At 37.8% G+C, this 12,466-nt stretch overlaps 1 protein-coding gene across 5 annotated transcripts in view; it reads left to right on the top strand.

Moving 5' to 3' along the window:
- Nucleotides 1–12,466, top strand: part of Ecpas (Ecm29 proteasome adaptor and scaffold) — a 117,177-nt gene that overhangs the window by 65,322 nt on the left and 39,389 nt on the right. For all 5 annotated transcript variants that reach the window (XM_090330425.1, XM_090330424.1, XM_090330421.1 and 2 more), the window contains 7 exons: nucleotides 18–240; nucleotides 1,126–1,217; nucleotides 5,496–5,630; nucleotides 7,065–7,227; nucleotides 7,963–8,135; nucleotides 9,169–9,270; nucleotides 10,592–10,715. In XM_090330425.1, the coding sequence (XP_090186551.1) occupies nucleotides 18–240; nucleotides 1,126–1,217; nucleotides 5,496–5,630; nucleotides 7,065–7,227; nucleotides 7,963–8,135; nucleotides 9,169–9,270; nucleotides 10,592–10,715 (1,012 nt within the window). The remainder of the gene's footprint in view (nucleotides 1–17; nucleotides 241–1,125; nucleotides 1,218–5,495; nucleotides 5,631–7,064; nucleotides 7,228–7,962; nucleotides 8,136–9,168; nucleotides 9,271–10,591; nucleotides 10,716–12,466) is intronic.

Here is a 12,466-nt window from a genome sequence, read left to right as displayed (position 1 = left end):
CTTCATTATGCTTTTAGATAATTCTATACTTGCGCATGTGCTTGGCACATAGTTCAGGAGTGGTTCCCACCTCTCAGAGTATGGCTGCTATGCAAGATCATGCTCCAGCCATTGGCCGTTATATACGAACTTTAATGTCAAGTAGCCAGGTAACACCCTCATCATCTAATAAGAGTGGAGAAACCAATCCTGTTCAGATCTACATTGGCCTGCTACAACAGCTGTTAGCAGGTGTTGGAGGTAAGAAGTTATGATGCTAACAAAAGATACAGAAACACTGAAGCAACCATTTAATTTCTAAATTTGACTCTCTAATTGTCTTATTATTTTAAAAAAAATTTTGTGACCCTGTAGCCCAGGCTGGCCTAAAACTCACTTATAGGCTGGCCTTGAACTTATGATCCTCCTGCCCCAGCCTCAGGACTACTGTAATTTCAGAGGTGTGTGCTACAGTAAGGCCTAACTTTGGATACCTTAATAGTAAGATAAGTTAACTGCAGATAAACGTGTTATGTTCACAAACTTATAGATGTGAAGGTCAGGATTTTCTTTTGATAGATAACTACAAAGCTGTATTGAATAACATCCCAATCCTATGTTTATCATTTGTTTTTGTAGAACTGGGTAAGTTTGTGCTTAAGCAGTAGCTTCACATACTTTAGAAAAATTTTATGATCCCTGTATTCATTCCTTCCTTCCTTCCTTCCTTCCTTCCTTCCTTCCTTCCTTCCTCCCTCCCTCCCTCCCTCCCTCCCTCCCTCCCTCCCTCCCTCCCTCCCTCCCTCCCTCCCCCTCCTCTCTCCCTCCCTCCTCCTGTCTCCCTCCCCCCCCCCCTCTCTCTCTCTCTTTCTTCCGTCATGGGACTTGAAGTCTGGGCCTGGGTGCTGTCCCTGAGCTTTTCCACTCAAGGCTGCTACCCTACCTCTTGAGCCACAGAGCCACTTCCAGTTTTCTGATGGTTAATTGGAGATAAGAGTATCACTGACTTTCATGCCTGGGCTGGTTTTTAATGGTAATCCTCAGATCTCAGCCTCCTGAGTAGCTAGAATTAAAAGCAAGAGCCACTGTACCTGACCTGCATATTCTTTTTATTGAAGCTGAAAATGGTTCTGAATTCTTATTTAGGTGTTCCAGTCATGTATTGTCTGTTGGAAGCCGTGTCAGTCTATCCAGAAAAACTGGCTGCCAAATTTGTAGATAAAACAGAATGGATAAAGGTATGTTCTTACATGTGTGTTTCTCTTTGAATATGGCTATTTCAAACTTATCTGTATGATTTTTTTCTTCTTGTCATTGTCACTATGACCTTTTCTGTCGTTAGACCATTTTGAAGATTCTCTATAATCAAACAGGAAAACATGTAGGACATTTTACATGTAAAAAAATTTATTTTCTGATTCAGAGTTTGTTTTTTTTTTTTTAAATAGTCAAAGAAATATAATTTCTTTGTATAGTCAAAGAAATAAAATGTTCTCTTTCCAGGAAAAAGCCCAAGGACAGTGCTTGGGCACTGAGTTCAAGCTCCAGGACTGGCAAAAAAAATTTTTTTTCCCATAAATGTTTTCTAGTGATCTAAATCTCTCCAGTGTTCTACCCTCACCTCTCTTTGTAGGAAAAACTTCTAGAGTTTTCTTATTTATGAATATACATAGAAAATGAGGCATTAGTGGACTGGGAGTTTGGCCTAGTGGTAAAGTGCTTGCCTAGCATGCACGAAGACCCAGGTTCGATTCCTTGGTACCACATACATAGAAAAAAGCCAGAAGTGGTGCTGAGGCTCAAGTGTTAGAGCTCTAGCCTTGAGAAAGTCCAAGGACAGTGCTCAGGCCCTGAGCTCAAGCCCAGGACTGGCAAAAAAAAAAAAAAAAAGAATGAGGCATTAAAAATTTCCCTTTCACATAAAGTTTGCATCCTTCTCTCAGTTTTATTTAATTTTATTTTTGCCAGTTCTGGGCTTGAGTTTAGGGCCTGAGCACTGTCCTTGGGCTTTCTCAAGGCTAGAGCTCTACTACTTGAGCATCAGCATCCCTTCTACTTTTTTTCCATGTATGAAGTACCGAGGAATCAAACCCGGGTCTTGGTGGATGCTAGGCAAGCACTCTACTACTAGGCCAAACTCCCGGCTCCCAGTTGTATTTTTTACTTCTTCCATATCTTCCACAGTAAAACTTGTACTTCCTCTGTAATCACAGAGAGAGCTCCCATTATTTATTTTAGCAGTTTTATCATTTCCATTCTATGGCTTATTCTGGGTCCCTACTCAAAACCATTTCTGGTACTTCCAGTCTACTATAATGAATACCATTTATGCATGAGGAGATGACATTTTTAGATAGGTTCCTCTGAGGTGGGATTGTTGGCTCAGAGGACATGATTTCATCATTTTGATAGATGAATGCCACATCTTGTTTTTCGTTTTTTCTTTTGTGGGTCATGGGACTTGAACCCTGGGCCTGGGTGTTGTCCCTGAGCTCTTGAGCTCAAGGCTACTGCCTACCTCCTTAAGCCACAGCGTCACTTCTGGTTTTCTGGTGGTTAATTGGAGATAAGAGTCTCATGGCCTTCAGTGCCCAGGATGGTTTTGAACTGTGATCTTCAGATCTCAAACTCCTGCATAGCTAGGATTACAGGCGTAAGCTACTGTGCCTGGCTTGAATGCCACATCTTCTATGTGGGTGGTACCAGGTCGTGCTTCTACCAGTCATAGATGACTGTTCTTTTCCAAAAGGGTTACCAGGTTTAGCAAATAAAATGTAAGTTACATTTGAAGTTGCAATAAACAATGGTGATTTTTTTTCCAGTGTAGGTATGGCTCATTCAGCTCTGTATACTTCTTGTGTTTGATAATGCAGTACTTGTTGGAAAAGGTAGCCTGAGCTATGATAAAAGTGATCAGTTTAGATCTTTAAGTATGAAAATATGAATTTACCAAAAGACACAAGTTTTGCATTTTTCCTGGAAAATCTCATCTCATGAAATTGCTTTTTGTTTAAAAAGAGGTTTCTTTCTTTGTTACTATTTCCTGATTTTAAAATAATGTTGTAGCTTTTAGTTTGATCTTCTAGCAAAAGGTGAAATGTTTATGGTATCTGAAGAGAACCCAACTAAGTTTTGATCTTTTAGATCAGAGATAGTCATGCAATATGATTCCTTGCTAAATATGGTTTGAATCTTTTTTTTTTTAAATGTATTTTTTACATGGTACTGAAGTTTAAACTCAGGACTTTTTACAGACCAGGCATTTTAACTACCATATGAGCCATGTTCCACAATCTCTTTGTTTTCATTCCTTTTCTACTAGGGTCTTATATTTTTATTTTATTTTAATTTTTTGGATCATGGGGCTTGAAATCTGGGTCTGGGCACTGTCCCTGAGCTCTTCAGCTCAAGGCTACCACCCTACCCCTGGAGCCACAGTCCTACTTCCCATTTTCTAATGATTAATTGGAGATAGGAATTTCAAGGTCTTTGTGCGCAGGCTGGCTTTGAACCGCAGGCTGGCTTTGAACCTTCATCCTCAGATCACAGCCTCCTGATTAGCTAGGATTACAGGCATGAGCCACCATGCCTGGCACTGTATTTTTAATTTTTTTTTTTAGTTTTAATTTTTATTTATTTTTTGAAAGTTTTTATTAACACTGATTTTTACATCATATTTCAAATGTCATGTTTAACAAATAAGTATTCAACAAGGGGATTTATATGTAATCACTGGAACATAGATTTTAGAACATAATTAAAATTAAGCTGAGAGTTGGTGTATAGATACATATCAATCTATATAACATTATGTCTATAGAGTATATATTCCATCATAGGTTTTATGTCTATGTAGTTATGTTTATATTTCCAAGACCATGTCCATACCCTTGAGTACCCGAATATTGAGTCCTCACTCTTGTACTGTTTGGATCTAATATCCACATATCAAGGAGACCATGCACCTTTTCTTCCTTTGGTCTTGACTTATCTCACTCAACATGATTTGCTCTAGTTTCATCTACTTCCCAGCAAATGCCATTTGCTTGTCTGTTGGCTATGTAGAATTCCATTGTATATATGTACCACATTTTTTTGTATCTATCTGTAGTAGGGCATCTGAGTTGTTTCCATCGTTTGGCTATTGTGAATAGTTCAGAAATAAACATGGCTGAACAGGTGTCCTTATCATATCCTGGGTTATGATGCTCAGGATAGATGCCCAGGAGTGGTATGATGGGATTGTAAGGAAGGTATATGTTCAGTTTTTTAAGAAACCTCCAAACTGCCCTCCAGAGTGGCTGAACTAGTTTACATTCCCACCAGCAGTGCAGTAGGGTTCCTCTTTCTCCACAACCCTGCCAGCATTTGTCATTGTCTGAGGTCAGAATATTGGCCATTCTGATTGAGGTAAGGTGGTATCTTAGGGTTGTTTTTATTTGCATTTCCTTTATGACCATGGATGATGAACATTTTCTCATATGTTTTTATTTTCCCATTTTAACCTCTTCTTTTGATAAGTCTTTCGTTCCCTTCTCCCAGCACTGTATTTTTGCCTACAATCTCTTTATGCTTCTTGTGCAGAAAATGTGACAGGTGCATGCCATCAATCTCTGCTCCTTTTGGCTTGAGATGGTGAGCAGAGGGGAGTTTTTCAAACATTCTTCCCAGCTTGGCTCGAACTATGATCCTCCTGATCTCTACCTCCTGAGTAGCTAGTGTTACAGCAATGAGCTACCACTTACATTCAGCTGGATTTTACTTTTTCTTTTTTAAAAAATATTTTTCATTTTCTTATGCTGGGGATGGTACTTTGTATACTGGGCAAATAGCTTCCCCCTAAGCCACATCCTCAGAGCATTTACATTTTAAAGTGCTTGAAAAAAGTCCAGAGACAATGTTGCGTGATCTAAAAAAATGAAGTACTTCTAACATTTTATTGGAGCATAGATCTACTCATTAGTTTATGTGCTATTTTGTGCTACTTTGCACTCTAATGGCAGGGTGGAGTAGTCTCTCCCTTTGCTCATAAAGGCTATTTTAAATCATCTGTGTATGTATTTCAGCTGTTTTACACTTTTCTCTTTTTGATGAAAATGCATTGTAGAGTTTGGTATGTGATTTAGCTTTTTTTTTTTTGGTCAGTGGTGGGACTTGAACTTAGGGCTTGGGTGAGTGCTGTACTGGAGCACTTCTGCTCAAGTCTAGTGCTCCACCACTTTGAACCATAGAACCGCTTTTCTGGTGGTTAGCTGAAGATAAGAGTCTCTTGGCTTTACCCGCCTGTGCTGGCTTTGAACCGCCATCCACAGATCTTAGCCTCTTGAGTAGCTAAGATTATAGGCATGAGCCACCTGCCCCTGACTGATTCAGCTTTTATTTTGCTTTAAAATATTTTTCTTATTTCTCAGGTTATCAGTAGATGGACATAAAAATGTATCTTTTTTTTCTTGTAATTTTAAATGTTATCCACAAGGAAAATGGTCATGGATCTATTTGTTTTCTATCCTTCTTAGAGTCTGATGAGTAGCAGTAAAGAAGAAATGCGTGAACTGGCAGCGTTGTTTTATTCTGTGGTCGCATCAGTGGTATCAGGAAATGAATTGAAGTCAATGATAGAACAACTTATAAAGACTACAAAAGACAATCATGTATGTTATCAGTTCTTTTTTATATAGGACATAACAAGGTTCTATGGAAGTACCTAACCTGTTTCTAGTTTTTGTTTTCCCATCCATAAGATGAATTGAGAATTTCCTTGCTTTATAATTATAAAAGTAAAGTAGGTAGATAATATGTTGATTCAGCCAGTTTAGTAAGGGGCTATTGTCTAAAAGCACTGATTGAAGTGCTGTTTATACAGTGATGGGGTAAACACAAGAGAATTCCTGCTGCTACCTGGTCCTCAGAAGTGTTAGCCCCCTTTTTCCTTCATGTCTACTGTCACTTACCACCAGGCCTATCAAAACAGGAAATATGCTATGCTTTCAAATCATTGGTCTTCCTGTGTTTGTAGCTTTTAGAAATTAGAAATAGAACCTGCTCATTGTATTTTGTTGGCAGTAGGGAGAAAATGTACTAGAACAGTTATGTTGTTTTCTAGCTACACAAGTGGTAGAAGCCAGAAGAAAGCATGCACGCTATAGGAGCATGTTAAGAGAGTCAGAGTCAATGCACTAGTTGGAGTCTGTGTGAGATTAGGGTATCTCTGTGTGTGTGTGTGTGTGTGTGTGTGTGTGTGTGTTTTAAAGTGGTATGGAGGATTGAACACACTGCCTGTGCTTGCTTGACAGACACTCTGTTGATGAAGCATACCTCCAGCCCTTTTTGTTCATTTTTTTGTTTGTTTTGCCAGTCCTGGGACTTGAATTTAGGGCCTGGGCACTGTCCTTGGACATTTTCAAGGCTATTGCTCTACCACTTGAGCCATAGTACCACTTCCAGCTTTTTATGTGTATGTGGTTCTGAGGAATTGAACCTGGGTTCCAGGTATGACTAGGCAAGCACTCTATCACCAGGCCACACTCCTGGCCTGTGTTCTGGTTATTTTTGACTCAGAATCTCATTTTTACCAGAGCTAGTGTGAACTGTGGTTTCCCTGTATGTGTTTCCTATTATAGCTAAGGACAAGTACATGCTGCCATACACAGCTTTTTCTGTTCAGATTGAACCTGGTGAACTTTTATGCACAAATTAGCCTAGAACCATGATTCTTCTGATCTCAGCTTCCCACATAGTTGGGATGACAGGTGCAGGCTACTACACCTGGACATTTTTCTAGGCTCAAATTTTGATCTTCCCAATGTCTACCTTTTAAGTAGCAAGGATTCCAGGCATGTGCCAACAGTGCCTGCCTATGGAATCTAAATTTGAAGTAAATCAAGACTGAGCCTAATTTCTCAGCATTCTCTTCATTAGAAATTCAGAGTCTGATTCATTGGAACCTTTTGGAACCCAGAGTGACCAGTTTATTTTTTAGTCTTCTGTCTTATTAGAGGTATTCTTCTAATAACAGTTACTTCAGTGTATTCTTTCATGTATGAGAAAGAGATAGAAGACATATGCTATTGTGTTGTTACATTCAGAGTCCAGAGATACAGCATGGATCCTTACTTGCATTGGGATTCACAGTGGGACGATACCTGGCTAAAAAGAAAACAAGAATGGCAGAGCAGCAAGACCTGGAGATGGACACAAATTTCCTGCCTGACCAAGAGGAGCTCATTCAGACTGCCACAGAAACAATAGGTCATTATGTCTGTTCTGACTGGCTATTGTGGGTTTTGAATTGTTAAATTTTAAAACCTATCATTTTAATTTCTTATTATAGTGTCCTCCTCCCTCCAGACAGAGTTTCACTATGAAGCCTTTGCTGCTCCAGAACTTCCTGTCTTAGCCTCCTCCATGCAGGGATTATAGGCATATGCTATCACACTGGTCTCATTATTAGATCTTTTTTTTTTTAAGGTCATGGGGCTTTAACTCTGGACCTGGGGTGCTGTCCCAGAGCTCTTCAGCTCAAGGTTACTCCTGGAGCCACAGGTCCACTTCCTGTTTTTTCTAGTAATTAATTGGAGAGAAGAGTCTCTCAGTCTTTAGTGCCTGGGCTGGCGTTGAACTGTGATCCTCAGATCTCAGTCTCCTGAATAGCTAGGATTACTGGTGTGAACCACCATGCCCAGCTTCACTATTAAGTCTTTAAGGGACAAAGTTTTCTACCAAAACTTAACTTGAGGTTAAATAAATTCATATTTTTTAGTAAAAATGGGAAGTATTTTATTGTGTATTTACCCTGTGTTTTAGTATGATAGTTGTGACTGTGCTGCACTGAATAAATGTTGACTACTGGCCAACTAGAAGATAATTTAGACCTTGACTTTATTTTGTTGTCAATAAAATAAAAAAAACTATAATACCTTGCTAATTGTAAGGAATCACGAAGGTAAATAGTATATTTTTCTGTTTATCTAAATCTGCCTACAGGTTCATTTTTGGACAGTACATCACCACTTTTAGCAGTTGCTGCCTGTACAGCCTTGGGTGAAATTGGCAGAAATGGTCCACTCCCAATCCAGAGTGAGGGATCTGGCTTTACCAAATTGCATCTGGTTGAAAGCTTACTAAATAGAATTCCCTCCAGTAAAGAAACAAATAAGGCAAGTCTTGATTTCTTACTTTCCTCCTGGAATTCTTTCTATTCATAGATTTGTAAATACATAAAGCCAGATTGTAATGAGAATAGGTAGAATTGTAGCTGGAAGCAAGACTTACTAGTGTATAAGAGAAATGATAAAGAATAGCATCCAGGTGTTTGCTTTTATTCACCAGGAAATCTCTCCCATCATGCAAACACTGGATAATAAATAGCTAAGTAATTTTGTGATTTTTGTAAAAAAATTTTTTTGATAGGAACTCAAACCCTTAATCTTATAAAGCCAGTTTGGTTTTAAAATCTTTGTATATTACCAAGCATTGTGAATAATCTGAAGAAAATGATGTTTTTCAGGGTTTTTTTTTAAGGTTTAGTTAAGTGATTGTAGGGAGTTTAAAAGATTTGTGTTTGGGAATAAGATTATTTAATGAGCAGAAAAATCAATTTACTAAAAGCTTAAAAAACTAGGATAATATTGTTCTTGGTTTGGCTACTGTTTAAGATTTTCTGAAATTATCACACAGTGTAGTTTCTATTAGCTATCATTAGCCAATCATTGTCAACCTTTGTTAAGCACTAAAATGTACCAGGGAGCATGCTGGTTTTTGGTGCATTCAAATTATCCAGAGGTTATAATGAAGCAGGCAGAATTGTAATCTCTGTGAAATAACATGAGGAGGAAGAGTGATAGAAAGAGGTGTAACGTTTCTAAAGGCTATTAACCATAGAGAGGTGATTTGAGTCTGTGTCTTCTGAGTCCAGAGTCTGGATTTCAAATCTGGAAAGTTTAAAGGAAAATAAGTCTAAAGGCTTTTCTCTTTCATTTTATAACTATGAATCATTAATGGACCCAGTTCTATGTCTTTTTGTCTTCAGTGAGTTATAATATTTTAAAACAGGGTACTTTTATAAAAAATGTAATAAAAACATAGGCATTGATGTGGGAGACAGGTTGTCATCTTATCTTGGAAACACTGTTCTGAGATAAAGCTGTTGTGTACTTTATTTAAAAGAAAAAAAAACTTCTGTTTTTCCAGATGAAAGAACGAGCAATCCAAACATTGGGGTATTTTCCAGTTGGGGATGGGGATTTTCCTCACCAGAAACTTCTCTTGCAAGGTCTAATGGATTCTGTAGAGGTATTTGTATTGTTATCTTATTGATAATTGTTCAAACAGAAAACATTTTTTAGTTATAATTTTGCATGCTAAAGTTAAACCTTCATTTATTCATCTCACACTTAATTTTGGATGCTAGTGTTGGGCTTGTTGTTATGCTAGTTATAACTGACAAACATCTATGTCTATCTATGAAAGGCCTTCCCTCATAATCTTTACGTGAAACATAGTGCAGTGTAAGTAGAAGGGGAAAGCTATTCAATCAGCCAGATATGGGGAGTCATGCTGCTATTCCTGTTGCTTTTACAGATGGTAATTTAGATCTCCAGTGTAGGGTAGAAGACTGATAAGTAATTAGTACTAACACTTTGGGATAAGCTATTCAAATGACCTCAGCAATCTTTTTTAGTTTCTTACTGTGTTCCAGGAAAAACCTCTTCTGGCCCTTCAAACTAGAAGAGATTCTTCAGTTTTCTGTGCTATCATGACCCATTGCTTTTCTTCACAGTGTATGTCGCAGCTTCTGATTGACACCTCGACTGAAAGTAGGGTCTTTCTCACCACTCTAAAACAAGTGTCCAGCAGACCTCCTTTCCTCCTCCCTCAGTACTTTTTTTTCGAATCCACTTTCAGCTAACAAGTTAGTGGAAAGCAAACCAGCAAAAAGAATGAAAATAAACTTGATGTTGTGGCTCACACCTGTTATCCTAGCTACTCAGGAGGCTGAGACCTGGAGGATACAGTTTTAGAACAGTCCGGGTCCCCCCCCCCAAAATGCTTGCAAGACCACATCTCAGCAGAAAAAAATACTGAATGTGGTAGTGCATGTCTGTCATCTCAGTTATAGTTAGAAGCATAACAGTCTAGCTAGACTGTCCTGGGCAAAAAGTGACATTCTTTGTTTAAACAACAACAACAAAAATCCAGCTGGGCACGTGGCTCACGCCTATAATCCTAGCTACTCAGGGGGCTGAGATCTAAGGATTGAGGTTCAAAGCCAGCCCTGGCATTAAAGTCCATGCGACTCTTATCTCCAGTTAACTGCCAGAAAACTGGAAGTAGGGCTGTGGCTCATGGAGTAGGGTGGTAGCCTTAAGCTGAAGAGTTTAGGGCCCAGGCCAAGAGTTCAAGTCCCATGACTGACAAAAAAGCCCCAAGCGGAGCAAAAGGAGTTGGAGTTGTGGTAAAGTGCTTATCTAGCAAACATGTGGTTCTAGGTTTAAATCCCAGTAATTAAAAATTAAAGCATACCAAGAACTAAGATATAGAGGAGCTTTTCTACAGAAAAGATGTTTTGGGGAACTATTATTTTCAATAATGGCTTTCACTTCTTTCTTTGTAGGCCAAGCAGATAGAACTTCAGTTCACCATTGGGGAAGCCATTACCAGTGCTGCAATAGGAACCAGTTCTGTGGCTGCCCGAGATGCCTGGCTTGTGACTGAAGAGGAATATACTCCTCCAGCTGGTACCTACTTTTTACTTAATTTATTTAAAAATATTTACAAAGAATTTTATTATTGGGCTGAGAGTTTGGTCTAGTGATAACTTGAGTGCTTGCCTAGTGTGCACGAAGACCCAGGTTCAATTCCTCAGTAGCACATACATAGAAAAAAGCCAGAAGTGGTGCTGTAGCTCAAGTGGTAGAGCTCTAACCTTGAGAAAGCTCAAGGACAATGCTCAGGCCCTGAGTTCAAGACACAGTACTAGCAAAAAAAAAAAAAAAAAGAATTTTATTATCTTTGTACAGAGTAGGTGCCATTTAACAAAACAGTTTATGAATAAATGTGTCTTAGTCACTGTCACCCCTTTTCACCTAATCAACTTGTAATTATCAAATAACTTTTTTTGTTCTTGTTTCACGTTTGTGGCAGAAAAAAAACGTTAACCCTTTGTAAATACTGATATATGCCTTACCAATTTGGTTTACCATGTGAAATAGTTGATTTAGGAAGTGTTTGAACTTTTTTTTCTAGTTTTCTGACAAGCAGACCAAGGAGTTATGGATTTCCTCCAAACTTGAGCTCTTTTATACTCTTTTCAGCATTTGAGGCATAGTACTTTCCAAATGATGTGTCTCCAGTCCTTTATTACATAGTGAAGCTTCTGTCTTCTTATAGCTGTGAAGTTTCATTGGCTTTTCGTAACTGCATAGTTGAAGGCCAAGTGTTTCCTATCTGCTATAGATAGTAAGATTTTAAGTATCTTATTCTTTAATTTGAATTTGGAATTGAAAATACTTTAGTATTTGAACCAAAAATGTTTAAATCCTTAAAAGGAAAAACAATCACCATTTAAAAATTTTTTATAAGTAGATTTAATACAATAAACAATACAAGTCCATCTCTAACAAGTCCATTTCCAAATTTTAAATTGTATCTAAATATTTGCTTAAACTTAACTGTAGAAAAATTATTACTGCTACTATTGTTGTTATTATTATTATTGTTGTATATATAAGACACAGAATACTAGAATCAAAATCTGATGACGGGATAAACTAAAGGAAAAAAAAAGAAAGAACTTCATGCAGTACATTAACAATAACAACAACAATAGCTGTCTTGTTTCCATATCTTGGAGTTCCCTTTTTTTTATTGTCAGGGTTACAGTTACATTCATCAATTAGTAGGTACATTACTTTTTGTACATTGATACCCCTTCTCATGCTTTTGTCCCCATTTCCCTCCCTTTGCCCCCTTCCAATTATCTTGTTTCCCCCCCTTCCCTTTCCTATTTCAAATAAACAAATAAATGTATATACAGTGTACTAGGTAACAAAGTCAGATATAGTAACAATAGGAGATCAACCATAAAGACAAAAAAAGAGAAGAGAAATATCATAGTACATTAAGAACAGCAATCATGCAAGATAAACCTCTTGTTTCCATAACCTAGAGTTCTTTTCATTTAGTCTCATCCTATCTGACCTTATGTTTTGAGCTATTGTAATCCTCTGCTAGGAGAGTCCTAGATGTGTACTAATTATGACAAATGAAGGAAACTATTGAGCCTATGTTCCTTTGGGTCTGGCTTATTTCACTTAATGTGATTTTTTCCAAGTCTTCATTTCCTTACGAATGGGGCGATGTCATTCTTTCTGATGGCTGCGTAGAGTTTCATTGAAAATGACCAAATTTTAAAAAATATGAAAAATTATGAACACAGTCATGGTAACAATTTGATTAGGAGTTGTATTTCATCATTAATATTTTAATT

This window comes from Megascapheus bottae, chromosome 3 (genome assembly GCF_031878675.1).
Source record: "Megascapheus bottae isolate mThoBot1 chromosome 3, mThoBot2.hap1, whole genome shotgun sequence".
In the NCBI taxonomy this organism is placed as follows: Eukaryota; Metazoa; Chordata; class Mammalia; order Rodentia; family Geomyidae; genus Megascapheus; species Megascapheus bottae.
The sequence above is the reverse complement of the archived record's forward strand: the minus strand, read 5'-3'. Positions and strand labels throughout refer to the sequence as shown.